At 45.0% G+C, this 14,655-nt stretch overlaps 1 protein-coding gene and 1 long non-coding RNA gene across 4 annotated transcripts; one reads left to right on the top strand and one right to left on the bottom strand.

Moving 5' to 3' along the window:
• Positions 1 to 176: 176 nt before the first annotated feature.
• On the bottom strand, positions 177 to 3,457 carry LOC123462245. The gene is made up of 3 exons (XR_006638172.1): positions 3,244 to 3,457; positions 1,150 to 1,278; positions 177 to 1,047 (listed from the first exon to the last, which is right to left on the bottom strand). It is a non-coding gene; the product is annotated as an uncharacterized LOC123462245 (long non-coding RNA).
• On the top strand, positions 2,180 to 13,397 carry Dnaaf2 (dynein axonemal assembly factor 2). 3 transcript variants are annotated; one of them, XM_004649157.2, is made up of 4 exons: positions 2,180 to 2,195; positions 2,922 to 4,978; positions 10,642 to 10,785; positions 12,844 to 13,397. In XM_004649157.2, the coding sequence occupies exons 2-4, from the start codon at positions 3,173 to 3,175 to the stop codon at positions 13,342 to 13,344; spliced, it is 2,451 nt and encodes an 816-aa protein (XP_004649214.2). In that variant the 5' UTR covers positions 2,180 to 2,195; positions 2,922 to 3,172; the 3' UTR covers positions 13,345 to 13,397. The 3 variants fall into 3 exon arrangements, with proteins under 3 accessions (XP_004649214.2, XP_004649215.2, XP_045011252.1); XM_004649158.2 differs by lacking the exon at positions 10,642 to 10,785; XM_045155317.1 differs by lacking the exon at positions 2,180 to 2,195 and having other exon boundaries at positions 4,541 to 4,978; positions 12,847 to 13,397.
• The last annotated feature ends 1,258 nt before the right edge of the window (positions 13,398 to 14,655 follow it).

Raw genomic sequence — 14,655 nt, 5'->3', positions numbered from 1 at the left:
CTGCCTCCCAAGTGCTGGGATTAAAGGTGTGTGCCACCACACCCTGCTACATTTAAAGTCTATTCCCATCCAAAGGAAATACAATAATCTTAGTGTGTCATTTTCATTCATGACCTATGGTATATTTATTTACATTTTTACTATTAATAAAGTATAACTTGAGAAGGAGGGAGTGAGAGAGCAAAGGAGGGAGGGTGGGCAAGATGGCGCAGTTTCAGGGCACCAAAAGGGAAGTCTGTTACTACTACTGACGGTGATGTTGGAAATTACTATTATGGACAAGGCAACCAGTGAAGCCTCACCAAATCCACATGACTCATAATTTCCTGCTCAACTATGGTCTGTACCGAAAAATGGAAATCTATCGCCCTCACAAGGCCAATGCTGAGGAGATGACCAAGTACCACAGTGATGACATTAAATTCTTGCACTCCATTCATCCAGATAACATGTCTGAGTTCAGCAAGCAAATGCAGATTCAATGTGAGGACTGTCCAGTATTTGATGGCCTGTTTGAGTTCTGTCAGTTGTCTACTGGAGGATCTGTGGCAAGTGCTGTGAAACTTAATAAGCAGCAGACGGACATTGCAGTGAATTGGGCTAGGGACCTACATCATGCAAAGAAGTCTGAGGCATCTGGCTTCGGTTACATCAATGATATCGTCTTGGCCATCCTGGAACTGCTAAAATATGCCTGCTTGGCCTTGTCTCTTGGAGGAGCACCTTAGGCCAGGTTTCCTGCGTTCCTTTCCCCATGGGCTTGCCTCCTTAGTTTACTTTTCTTATGGTGTGCTGGCTAGGATGTGTTCCAAGAGTGTCTCTAGCCAGTCTCTTCTTGACCGGGTCTTGGTTTGATCTGAGCCCATGGCAAGATCAAGGGCAGGTGCTGCTCAGATCCTGCCTCCAGTGTTTCTGTGTGGCTGGAATTGACCCTGGCTATAGAGTAGGAAGATCGGACTTGATTGGCTTGGTCAGGCCTCTGGAGACACTCGGCAACTCTTCCACCTTCCTTCAGCCAGTTTCCATGTCTCTGGTGCTTAGAGATACCTGAGGGAGGCAGCTAGCCCGGTAAGCTGGGACCTGGTGCCCTTGGCATGTCCCATCCCCCAAAGGCCCCCAGGTCCCTGACCCCCTTATGATCCTAGGTACCATCAGAGTGCGCTGTATGTTGACACTGATATTCATCATGGTTATGGTGTAGAAGAGGCCTTTCATACCACAGAAGTCATGACTGTGTCCTTTCACAAATACGGAGAGTGCTTCCCAGGAACTGGGGACCTAAGGGTGAGAACTCCCTTTAGGGGCCAACCAACTCAACTCTCCTTTTCTGTGTCACTGAAGACTACTTTCTGGGGCTGGAGAGATGGCTTAGCGGTTGAGCGCTTGCCTGTGAAGCCAAAGGACCCGGGTTCATCCTCAGCACCCTCTAGCCAGATGCACAAAGGGGCGCATGCATCTGGAGTTTGTTTGCAGTGGCTGAAGCCCTGGCACGCCCATTCTCTCTCTACCTGCCTCTCTATCGCTCTCAAATAAACAAAAATGAACAACAAAAATAAATTTAAAAAAAATACTTTCTGGGCTGGAGGGATGGCTTAGGGGTTAAGGTGTTTGCCTGCAAAGCCAAAGGATCCAGGTTCATTTCCCAGGACCCATGTTAGATGCACAAAGGGGCACACACATCTGGCGTTCATTTGCAGTGGCTGGAGGCCCTGACATGCCCATTTTCCCTCCCTCCCTCTTTCTCTGTCAAATAAATAGATAAAAATAAGATATATTTTTTAGAAAGTGTAATGAATGTTTATTGGCCACTGGTATTTGTTTCTGAAAGGCCTGCCCATGCCCATCTTTTTTAAAATTTTCACAATATTTATTAACATTTTCCATAATTATAAAAAATATCCCATGGTAATACCTCCCCCCCCCCACACTTTCCCCTTTGAAATTCCATTCTTCATCATATTACCACCCCATCTCAATCACTGTACTTACATATATACAATACCAACCTATTAAGTACCCTCCTCCCTTCCTTTCTCTTCCCTTTATCTCCTTTTTAACTTACTGGTCTCTGCTACCAAGTATTTTCCTTCTCATGCAGAAGCCCAATCATCTGTAGCTAGGATCCACATATGAGGGAGAACATGTGCCATGCCCATCTTTTGACCAAGAAGTTTATCTACTGAACAAATTCTATGGTAAAATATTCAGGAAATTATAAGAAGTAAAATTAAGAAGGCGGCCACGGTGGCACATGCCTTTGGTCCCAGCAAAGGGTGGAGAGTAGACGTTGGAGGATGGGTTCAAGGCCAGCCTGAGCCTACAAGTTGAGTTTCAGGTCAGTCTGGGCTACTAAGCCTGAAATGTTGACTTAAAGTAAAAAAGGACAGATAATGTTAGATTTGAATCCTAGCTTGTAAACTGTAACATTGGTTCACTTTTGAAACTGGGATGTCTTTTATCTCAAAGTGTTGAACGGAACACAATCCTGGAAATTGTTTTGTTTTTGTTTTTAGAGGTTAGGTTTCACTCGTAGTCCAAGCTAACCTGAAATTCATTATGTACTCTCAGGCTGGCCTCGAACTCATGGTGATCCTCTTACCTCTGCCTCCCGCGTGCTGGGATTAAAGGACCACGCATAACAAGTTTTATGATAGGCTAGCAAGTACACAGGAGTTTAAAAAAAAAAAAAAAAGCAAGCAGGGCATGGTGGCGCATGCCTTTAATCCAGCACTAAGGAGGCAGAGGTAGTAGGAAGATCGTGAGTTCGAGGCCACCCTGAGACTACATAGTGAATACCAGGTCAACCTGAGCTAGTGTGTGACCCTGCCTTGAAAAGCCGGGGGTGAGGTGGGGGGTTGGTTTGTGTAACCGAAGAAGCCACTGAACTATTTTTGTTGTTATTCCTTTCTTTTTTGAGGTAGAGGCTCTTGGAGTGGCCTTCAATTTACAGCGACCCTCCTAACTCAGCCTCCCAACGCCTGGCCTTGCTACTGAACTTTTGCACGGAATCCGCCGCTCCCCCTTCCTGGAGTCCGAGGGGTTGCTATGACAACAAAGCACGCGCTGCCCAGAGCTCAATCCTGCAGCCGTTTGTCTTCCTCCCGGTAACTCCGCGCACCCCTGGCACCTGGGCGCATCGCTAGCGAGGCCCGGAGAGGAGCTGCGGGACAGCATGGCCAAAGCAGCAGCTTCCTCGGCGCTGGAGGACTTGGACCTGAGCGGAGAGGAGGTCGAGCGGCTCACCTCGGCCTTTCAGGACCCGGAGTTCCGCAGAATGTTCTCGGAGTACGCCGAGGAGCTCACGGACCCGGAAAACCGGCGACGCTACGAGGAGGAAATCACGGCTCTGGAGCGGGAGCGCGGCGTGGAGGTGCGGTTCGTGCACCCGGAGCCCGGCCACGTGCTGCGCACCAGCCTGGACGGGGTGGGACGCTGCTACGTGAACGTGTGCAGCAACCCGCTGGTCGGCGCGCCCAGCAGCCGGCCGGGGTCGGAGCGCGGCGCCGCGGCGGCCGGCAGTCACTGGTCCCTGCCCTACAGCCTGGCTCCGGGCCGCCCGTACGCCGGCCGCCGCGGCGGGCGCTACACCGTCTACGACGTGGTCTTCCACCCGGACGCCTTGGCGCTGGCCCGGCGCCACCCGCGCTTCCGCCACATGCTGGACACCACGGCCCTGGAGGCGGTCGAGCAGCAATTCGGCGTCAGGCTGGACCGCAGAAACGCCAAGACCCTGAAGATGAAATACAAGGGCACCCCGGAGGCCGCGGTGCTGCGCACGCCCCTCTCGGAAGACGCCCAGGCGCGGCCCGAGGAGGAGCCAGAGAGTCCACTCCCGGATCTCCCCTATCCCTACCGCTTCCCCGCCCGGGCCCCGCCCCCGCCGCCGCCCCCGCCCCCGGAGCCCGCCCCTCCCGCCGCCCCGCAGCGGCCTGCCCCCACCGAGCCCCGCTACCGCGTGGTGCAGCGCCACCACGTGGACCTCCAAGACTACCGCTGCTCCCGCGACTCGGCCCCGAGCCCCGTGCCGCGCGAGCTGGTGGTCACCATCGAGCTGCCGCTGCTGCGCTCCGCACAAGAGGCGGCGCTGGAGGTGACCGGGAAGCTGCTGTGCCTCGACTCCACGAAGCCCGACTACCGGCTGCGGCTCCCGCTCCCGTACCCGGTGGACGACAGCCGCGGCAAGGCGCAGTTCAACAAGGCCCGGCGGCAGCTGCAGGTCACGCTGCCCGTGGCGCTGCCCGCCGCGTGCCCCGCGGCGCCGGAAGAATCCGAGGCCCCGTCCGGAACTGACGGCGCGGTCGGCGATTCCGGATGCGAGGGACCCGCGGAGGGTCGTGCGGGAGACCCCGGCCGGGACCCGTGCCCAGCCGTCTCGGTGCCTGCCAGCGTCACCACCCCTGACGCCACGCTGGGGACGCCTCCGCCAGCCGGCGGCGAGGGTGACCCCGGCCCCGAACCCGAGGAGCGGGAGCGCAGCGGGGACTCGCTGTCGCCTCCTCCCGGAGCCCGGAGCGCACCCGAGGACGGAAGTGCTGTCCGCCCGCTCGCGGCGTCCCTGCCTCCGGACGGAGACTCCCCTGCGGAAGGACGGGGCGCGCTCGCCTTGCGGCGGGACACGAGCAGCCAGCCCGCGGGCCTCACCATGGGTGACCCGGGCACCGAGGACCGACAGCCCTCCTGTCCTCCTCTGCAGTGTAATCAGGACGAAGAATCCTTGACTCTCCTAGTTCAGGTGCCTCGGATCCAGCCACAGAGTCTACAAGGGGTCCTGAACCCCCTCCGCTACAAACTGTGCTTCTCCGCGCAAGACACGGCGTATTCCTTCTCCTTGCAGTTTGCTGCGCACAATAAACTGAGTACCCAAGAACCCGAAATCAGCATTTCTTTAGACAATGCTGTGATAGTACTGGTCAAATCTCCCGAGTGCCGAGGGCATTGGAGAGAGTGGTACTGTGGCTTGGACGACGATGCTTTGGAGGTAACGGTTCTAAGAATCAATGTTTGATATATTCCATCCCACTTTTGACATTAGATGTTACACAGTCACAGTCTCAGTTTGTCCCAAAGTATTGCCCTAAGTTTCACACGAGGAAAGATCGTGTGTATAAAATGTGTTTTCAAAAAAGGAAATTCACAAACTGGCGAATGGGGCTTTTTTTTTTTTTTTTTAAGGTATGGTCTCAGGCTAGCTTCGAACTCACAGTGATATCTGGGCCTCCCGAGTGCCGGGATTAAAGGAGTGCGCCACCACGCCTGGCCAAGACAACAGCTGTTTTCTTGGGCCCACTGACTAAAGGACACGGAATTCTCAGTGGTTCTTAGACCTCAGGAATTGCATGCACAAGGCTGAAGGTGCTGCTATTTCCTGGAAAAAAGGGCTATCGCTCTTGTTTTTCTTAAAGGGATTTATGCATTTTAAAAAGCAGCCTTAAGGGGCCAGAGAGATGGCTCAGCGATTAAGGCACATGCCTGTGAAGCCTAAGGACCCAGGTTCGATTCTCTAGGTCCGACATAAGCCAGAAACACACGGTGGCACATACATCTGGAGTTCCTTTGCAGTGACTAGAGGCCCTGGTGTGCTCATTCTCACTCTCCCTCTCTCTATCTCTAATAAATAAATAAAATCCTTTTTTAAAAAAAGCATCTTTAAGTGGCCATATTTGTAAGTAATAATTTAGTTCGAGAGGAAGTGCCTAGCCAGGGCGATAAATCTCATGCCCTTGTGGCTATATGGAGCTTCTTAATTTTCTCTGACTTTGAGGAGGTTTTACTCTCTGGTGGGTGCTGTCATCAAAATTTTCTGCCGGGCGAGGTGGCGCACGCCTTTAATCCCAGCACTGGGGAAGCAGAGGTAGGAAGATCACTGAGTTCAAGGCCATCCTAAGACTATATAATGAATTCCAGGTTAGCCTGAATTAGAGTGAGACCCTACCTTGAAAAACAAAGAAACAAACAAAAAGTCTGCATTCAGTTTTAGTCAGCTTCTGTCTTGCTTAGTACCTGGCTGGCATTTAACAATGTGTGATTAGTATTTGTTAAACTGAATTTCTGGGCAAACACTCCAGATTTGTTGTTGTTTTCTTTTGTTTGTTTTTTCGAGATAGGGTCTCACTCTAGCTTAGGCTGACCTGGAATTCACTGTGTAGTCTCAGGGTTCCCTTGAGCTCAAGGCGATCCTTCTACCTCTGCCTCCCAAATGCTGGGATTAAAAATGTGTGTCACCAGCCTGGCATTATTTTAAGGACAAAATTTTGTTTACATTTCTGCCATGATTTTCAGGCTTTGAGGTTTTATATATATTGTATTTAAACTTTATTTTGAGAGGGGGAAGAGGCAGAGAGAGAGAGAGAGAGAGAGAGAATGGGAATGAATTTGAACTCCAGATGCATGCGCCACCTTGTGCACCTGGCTTTACATGGGTCCTGGGGAACCAAACTTGTGTCGTTAGGCTTTACAGACAAGTATCTTAACCACTGTGCCATCTCTCCAGCCCTTAAATTAAAAAAGAAAAAAGAAAAAAATCTAAACCGGGTGTGGTGGCACATGTCTTTAATCCCGGCACTCAGTAAGCAGAGGTAGGAGTCTTTAATCCCAGCACTCAGTAAGCAGAGGTAGGAGGATTGCTATGAGTTCCAGGCCACCCTGAGACTTCATAGTGAATTCCAGGTCAGCTTGAGCTAGCGTGAAACCCTACCTCAAAAACCAACAACAACAAAATCTAAGCTCTAATAATTACTGAGAAATCTAAGCCCTAATAATCACTGAAGATTTTCCCAGAGATACAGGGTGTATGAAATTATTTGGCAGTATAACGAAATAAGTCACAATGAGTGTAAGTTTCCTGTATTTTGATGCTAACCATTTTCATATATATATTTTCCTTGGGTTAACTAAAAAACTAAAACATTTGATTTTCTTTTTTTCAGTGATGCAACATGAATATTGTTTTCAAAAGCTAGGACATTTCTTCTTTTTTTTTTTTTTTTTTTTTTTTTTTTGGTTTTTCGAGGTAGAGTTTCACTCTAGCCCAGGCTGACCTGGAATTCACTATGGAGTCTCAGAGTCTCAGGGTGGCCTCGAACTCACGGTGATCCTCCTACCTCTGCCTCCCGAGTGCTGGGATTAAAGGCGTGCGCCACCACGCCCGGCTAAGACATTTCTTTTAAACATATTTTTATTTATTTATTTGCAAGAAGAGATAGGGGAGGGAGAAAATATGGGTGTTCCAGCACCTCTAGCCGTTGCAAATGAACTCCAGCCACAGGTGCCACTTTGTGCATCTGGCTTTACATGGGTGCTGAGGAAATGAACCTTTCTTGGCTGGAGGGCCTTTGCAAGTAAGTGAGCACCTTTAACCATTGAGTTATCTCCCCAGCCCTGGGACATGTTTTTTTTTTAAATTAATTTTATTTATTTATTATTTATGTATTTGAGAAAAAGATGAGAAGGAAACAGAAAGAGAGAGAGAGAATGGGTGCACTAGGGCCTGTAACCACTGCAAACTCCAAATGCATGCACCACCTTGTATATCTAGCTTTAAATGTTGGGTACTGGGGAATTGAACCTCGGTACTTAGGCTTTGCAGGCAAACGCCTTAACCATTAAGCCATCTCTCCAGCCCTGGGACATGTTTTTGATGGGGAGTGCTTTTATAATACAGTATCATTCTAGATTTTCAAATAATAGCAAGGAGAATTGATCTAAATATATAATTCTTCTGATTCCACAGTTCATTTGGAAGGTTCAAATACTGCTTAATGAAGACAACTTCAAGCTTGTCTCTGATTTTGACCCCTATTAGACCAAAGATTGAACTGTGCTTATTTTGTATTTACAAATTTGCTTCTATAAGAGCTGGAGAGATGTTGAAAAGCTTGTCTGCAAAGCCTAATGATCTGGGTTTGATTCCCCAGTACACTCTCTCTGCCTACAAGTAAATAAATAATTTTTTTTTTTTTTTAGGGCTGGAGAGATGGCTTAGCAGTTAAGGCTCTTGCCTGTAAAGCCAAAGGACCCAAGTTCGATTCCCCTGGACCCATATAAGCCAGATGTACAAGGTGGCACATGTGTCTGGAGTTCGTTTGCAGTGACTGGAGGCCCTGGTGCACTCATTCTCTTCTCATTTCTCCTTCTCACTCTCTCCATCTTTCTCTCAAATAAATAAATACAGTAAAATATATGAAAATTTTTTTTTTTAATTTGCTCATATTAAAAAGAAAGAAACAAAGCTGGGCATGGTGGCTCATGCCTTTAATCCCAGCACTTGGGAGGCAGAGGTAAGAGGATCACCTTGAGTTCAAGGGCATCCTGAGGCTACAGAATGAATTTCAGGTCAGCCTGTGCTAGAGTGAGACCCTTATTCGAACAACCAAAAATAAATGAAAGAAACATGGGCTAGAGATTTGCCTCTGTGGTTAAGGCACTTGCCTGCAAAGCCCAAGGACCTAGGTATCATTCCCAGGGCCCATGTAAAACCCAGATGCACTAGGTGGTACCTGCATCTGGAATTCATTAAAATAAACATGGACAGCAAGTCTGGTATGGCAGCACACCTTTAATATCAATACTCTGGAGGCAGAGTTTGAGGCCAACTTTTTAAAAATTTTTTAAAAATTTTTATTTATTTATTTGAGAGCAACAGACAGAGAGAGAAAGAGGCAGATAGAGAATGGGCACGCCAGGGCCTCTAGCCACTGCAAACGAACTCCAGATGCGTGTGCCCCCTTGTTCATCTGGCTAACGTGGGTCCTGGGGAATTGAGCCTCGAACGGGGGTCCTTAGGCTTCACAGGCAAGCGCTTAACCATTAAACCATCTCTCCAGCCCTGAGGCCAACTTTAGACCACATAGTGAATTCCAGGTCAGCCTGGGCTAGAGTGAGACTATCTCAGAAAAAAAACAAAAATTATAATTGGCTCTTACATAGCCAGAAACGTTTTTGGTTTAGCTTAGTTTTTCTTGAGACAGGGTGTCATGGAGCCCAGGATGATTTAGAACTATGTAGTTGAAGGTTAATCTCCTGATCCTATGTCTGCTGGGATTATGAGTGGTACTACCATACTTGGTCTTCATGGCCAAGAATTTATTTAAAAAAAAAAAAAAAAGCAATAACAACAACAACAAAAAAAAAAAAACTGGCCTTGCTGGAGAGATGTCTTAGTTGTTACCACTAAAGCCAGGCACACAAGTGCACAAGGTGACTTGTGCATCTGGAGTTGGATTCCAGTATCTGGATGCCCTGGTACAAATTAATTTTCTCTTTCTCTCTCATAAAAAATTATAAAGAAGCCAAATTCACAAGATGGCACATGTGTTTGGAGTTCATTTACGGTGGCTAGAGGCCCTGGCATGCCCATTCTCTCTCAATTTCTCTCAAATAAATAAATAAATAAAAATATTTTAAAAATAAATAAAATTATTTAAAATCTGGTCTCACAACAATGTTTGAACAGATCTAATCAGATATATTTCTTTTTTTTTTTTTTTTTTGGTGGGGAGGGGGCTTTGAGATAGGGTCTCAATCTAGTTTAGGCTGACCTGGTATTAACTGTAGTCTCAGGGTGGCCTTGAACTCACAGAGATCCTTCTACCTCTGCTTCCTGAGTGCTGGCATTAAAGGCATGTACCACCACGCCCTGCTCAATCATATGTATTTCTTAGTTGGCTTGTTTGGAATTATTCTAAAATGTTTTGTAGCTAAAGTTACTTTTTATAGCCCCAATGTAGATATTTTTTTTTTTTTTTTTGTTCGAGGTAGGGTCACACTCCAGTCCAGGCTGACCTGGAATTCACAGTTCACTATGTAGTCTCAGGATAGCCTCAAACTCACGACGATCCTCCTACCTGTGCTTCCTGAGTGGTGAGATTAAAGGCATGTGCCATCACGCCCAGCTCAAAAAATATATATTCTTAATAAATATAAAGAGGGAGAAAACAGGAAAAAATCAGCCAGACATGATGGTACATGTCTTTAATGTCAGTACTCTGGAAGTTGAGGTAGGAGGATCACTGAGTTTCAGGCCCGCCTGAGACTACATAGTGAATTCCAGGTCAGCCTGGGCTAGAGTGAGGCCCTTATCTCAAAAAAAAGAAGAAAAGGAAAGGAAAAAAAAAACTTATTTAAGCTGGGCGTGGTGGTGCACACCTTTAATCTCAGCATTGGGGAGGCAGAGGTAGGAGAATCGCAGTGAGTTCGAGACCACCCTGAGATTACATAGTGAATTACAGGTCAGCCTGGAATTTGTAAGTAAAGTCTTAGTGGAGAAAGTACTTGTCACATTTAATACTGCTAGAAAAAGTTCCAAGCTTTTTTTGTTTGTTTTTGAGATAGGATATCCTGTTGCCTGGGCTATCCTGTAGGCAAGGACGACCTTGAATTCCTGGTCTTCCTGCCTCTATCTCCCAAGTGCAGATTCATTTTTTAATAAACACACACATACACTCTTTTGGTACAATTCATATTGTTCTGTACAATACTAGAATATTTTTTTCCATTTAATCATATAGGGTTCATGTAAAGATATTAAGAAGTTAACCCTGAACCATGTGAGAATTCTCATGAGCTGCTTTTGGTAGTTATATCAAGTATAACCTGTAAGGCAAGCGTGTGTGTGTGTGTTTTTTTTTTTTTCCTTTATTTTAGGAAAGGCTGTTTGTCAGTGAAGAAAATGTTAATGAGTTTCTTGAAGAGGTCCTGAGCTCTCCATTGCAACAGGCAATGCCCCTAACCCCACCATTAATTGAAGTTCTTCAGGTTACTGATGAGAAGGTTCAAATTCATGCAAAGGTAAGATTTTGGTAGGCTTTACAGAGGAGTGACTACTGGCAAGATTATAGCTTAGTAACTTGGGGCTGGAGAGATGGCTTTGCCATTAAGACACTTGCCTGCGAAGCCTAAAGACCCCAGTTCAACTCCCCAGTACCCACGTAAGCCAGATGCACAAGGTGGTACATGGATCTCAGTTCACTTGCAGTAGTTAGAGACCCTGGCTTGCCCATTCTCTCTCTCTATCTGCCTCTCTCTCAAATAAATAAAATATCTAGGGGGTAGAGGGGAAAAAGGCTTACTGTCTGCCTCTCTCTCTGATTCTTTCACTCTCTCAAATAAATTAAAAAAAAAAATTTTTTTTTGTTTTTCACTCTAGCTCAGGCTGACCTGGAATTCACTATGTAATCTCAGGGTGGTCTTGAACTCACTGCCATCCTCCTACCTCTGCCTCCCCAATTCTGGGATTAAAGGTTTGTGCTACCATGCCTGGCTTAAATAATTTTTTTTTTAAGTTTAGCATCTTCTTGATTCTTTTTCTTTTCCCTTTTAATATATATACTTTTTTTTTTCAGAGTGTCAGTTTTTATTGGAAATAACCACATGATATTTATAGTAGAAACAGGATTGGGAGTTAAAACCACAAAATTGCATGCTGTTAAACAAGGGGGGGGGCTATTACAAGAAGTCACAAGGTTACATAGGTCACATAGGTGGAACTGAGGCAAGAAACATTTTATGCTTTGTAATCACAAAGGTATTTAGAAACAAAGAGATACAGGAAGGTCATGGTACATTGCACAGAGGGATCATCTCATTCTTTTCACATTCTACTATATATACTTTTAAATTTTATTTATTTGAGAGAGAGAGAGAGGAAGAGGCAGATAGAGAGAATGGGCATGGTAGGACCTCTAGCCAGTGCAAATGAACTCCAGACACATGTGCCCCTTGTGCATCTGGCTTACATGAGTCCTGGGGAATCAAACCAGGGTCCTTAGGCTTTGCAGACAAACGCCTAACTGCTAAGCAAGTTCCCCAGCCCTTCTTTTCCCTTTTAATTTATTATTTATTTTGGTGTGCATGCATGTTCATGTGAGAGTGCTTTACAGTACATTTGTCAGAGGACAATTTTCAGGTGTCAGTCCTTTGTTTTGTTCTTTTTTTTTTTTTTCTTTGACTGTTTTTTTTTACAGTAAGAGGAATTTTACTCTTAATGCATAGAATCTGAAGAAAAAATTATATCAGCTTTTAAAACAGGCCCTTTTGACAATTGTTAATACAAATATGAAATGAGACCCTTAAAATAAATACCAATTTCAGTAATAAGTTTACATATAGCAGTAATTTATTCTGAAATGTTCATTTAAGTTTGTTGAGACACGATTCATGTCTCATTAATAAAAGAGCAGCCATCTCACCTCAAATACCAGAATTTACAACAGTTACAGCATAGCAAAAATTCTGCCTACTTTCAGATAAAATCTAGTTCAGGTAAAATAGTTCCATTCAATGTTTTACAGTTACACAGACTTTTTTTTTTTTTTGAGCACAAAATAGTGTGAATTGTTACACTGTAGCTATCTCTATGCACATCATGTGACCATAGAACTGTTAAATCATTACTTCTGAAATTGAACCATCAGTTTCATGTGTCTGCAGTTCACATACATGCAGACACAAAAATTAAAAAAAAAAAAAAAAGACTAGCAACATTTGGAGAATGACTGAGGGGGGAGCTTGGAAGCCTACCTATAGGCCTCCAAGGGTTTTTACCATATAGTTTTCTGTGTTTGTACATGTGGAGATGTATGTGGAGGTAAGAGGACAACCTTGGGTGTCAGTCCTCACCTTCCACCTTGTTTGAGGCAAGGTTTCACATTCACTGCTGTTTGCCAGGCTAGCTGACCAGCAAGTTTCCAGAAGATTCTCCTGTCTCCACCTCTCATCTTGCTATAGGCATGCTAGGATTATAAATGCATGCTACAACATCTGGCTTTTTATGTGTGCTCTGGCTTTGTACTCTGGTACTTTCTGTTATCTCAAAGAATGACTAATTTGTTATTTCCTCTGATGTAGCAGCAAGAATGCAGTAATCCTGGTCTGCTTCAAGGAAAGGAAAGAAGAGTCAATGAAGGAAGTCATTTAACTGAAGAGAATATTGAACCTACTACCACCTCTGCAACAGATTCTGATGCACCTGAATCAGTTACAGCACTGAAAATGGATGCTTGTGATGTAGTTGCAGGTTTACAAGTACAGTCTCCTGATGGTCCTCAAGTGCTCTTTGGAAAATCTCAGCAACCTGAGACTAAAATGGAACCTGAATGTATAAAGGAAATGAGTGATAGTTACTCAGCTGAGAAAAAAGATAATTTAAAGGAAACAATAACCAAAGAAAAAGAATTAGATGGAGATCACCTGTCTTCATTACCAAACAAAACCAGAGTTCATAATACACCTGATTTCGACAGCATAAAAGAAACTAATATGCAGGATGGTAGTGTGCAGATTATTAAAGATCACACAACTCATTGTGCATTCAGTTTTGAAAATTCTTTATTATATGATTTGGATTAATTTTATATAAGTTTATAATTTTTAATATTGAATAAAACATTTTTGGTCTTAAATAGCTTCTTTTTTGTTTTATTTATTTATTTGAGAGAGCCAGAATTGGGTGCACCAGGGCCTCTAGCCACTGCAAATGAACTCCAGACACATGTGCCACCTTGTGCATCTGTCTGTCTTATGTGGTTCCTGGGGACTCAAACCTGAGTTGTTAAGCTTTGTAGGCAAGCATCTTAACCATCTTTCCAGCCCAGTAGTTTCGTTATCTACAAAAATGCATAAAATTAAAATTTGCACCAGTTGGGCCTGGTGGTACATGTCTTTAATCTCAGCACTCAGGAGGGTGAGGTAGAAGGATCACGAGTTTGAGGCCACCCTAAGACTGCATAGTGAATTCCAGGTCAGCCTGGGCCAGCACAAGATCCTACCTTGAAAAAAAAAAGAAAAAAATAAAATAAAATATGAAGTTGCAATACAACCTGTATATGTATTATTTTTTAGTTTTTTGTTTATTTTCAAGCTGAGAGAAATAAAATGGGTGTGCCATGGCCTCTAACTGCAGCAGATGAACTCGATGCATGTGCCACTTTATGCCTGTGGCTTTACCTGGGTACTGTGGAATCGAACCCAGATCACTAAGCTTTGTAGGCAAGTGCCTTAACTGCTGAGCCATCCTTCCAGCACCAACCTGTATATATTAATTTCTGTGTTGAATTTTACTTTTATTTACTATAACGTAAAAGAAAATTCCCCCATTAAAACAAAAAAAACATTTGCTGGGCGTGGTGGCACATGCCTTTAATCCTAGCACTTGGGAGGCAGAGGTAGGAGGACTGCTCTGAGTTCAAGGCTACCCTGAGACTACATAGTGAATTCCAGGTTAGCCTGGGCTAGAGCAAAACCCTACCTTGAAACCCCCCACCAAAAAAAAAAAAAAAAAGAATTAATATAAACTCTCAGGAATGCAATTAACTGAGGCTGGCTGTGGTGCATGCCTTTAGTCCCAGTACCGGAGGCTGAGAGAGGAGGAAGGAGGATCACTAGTAGTTTGAGGCCAGCCTGGGAGCTACAGAGTAAATTACAGGTCAGCCTGGGCTACAGTGAACCCCCCCCAAAAAATTAATGATCTAAACAATACAAGTATCAAATGAAATTTATATTTTTGGATCAATTGTTTTTATATAACAAAACTAAGTGAGGTTAAACTAATGATTTTCACAATTTTTTCATTTTGTTTTTTAGAGGTAGGGTCTTGCTCTAGTCCAGGCTGACCTGGAATTGACTATGGAGTCTCAGGGTGGCCTCGAACTCTCAGTGGTC

The sequence above is a fragment of the Jaculus jaculus genome, chromosome 7 (assembly GCF_020740685.1).
Source record: "Jaculus jaculus isolate mJacJac1 chromosome 7, mJacJac1.mat.Y.cur, whole genome shotgun sequence".
In the NCBI taxonomy this organism is placed as follows: domain Eukaryota; kingdom Metazoa; phylum Chordata; class Mammalia; order Rodentia; family Dipodidae; genus Jaculus; species Jaculus jaculus.
The sequence above is the reverse complement of the archived record's forward strand: the minus strand, read 5'-3'. Positions and strand labels throughout refer to the sequence as shown.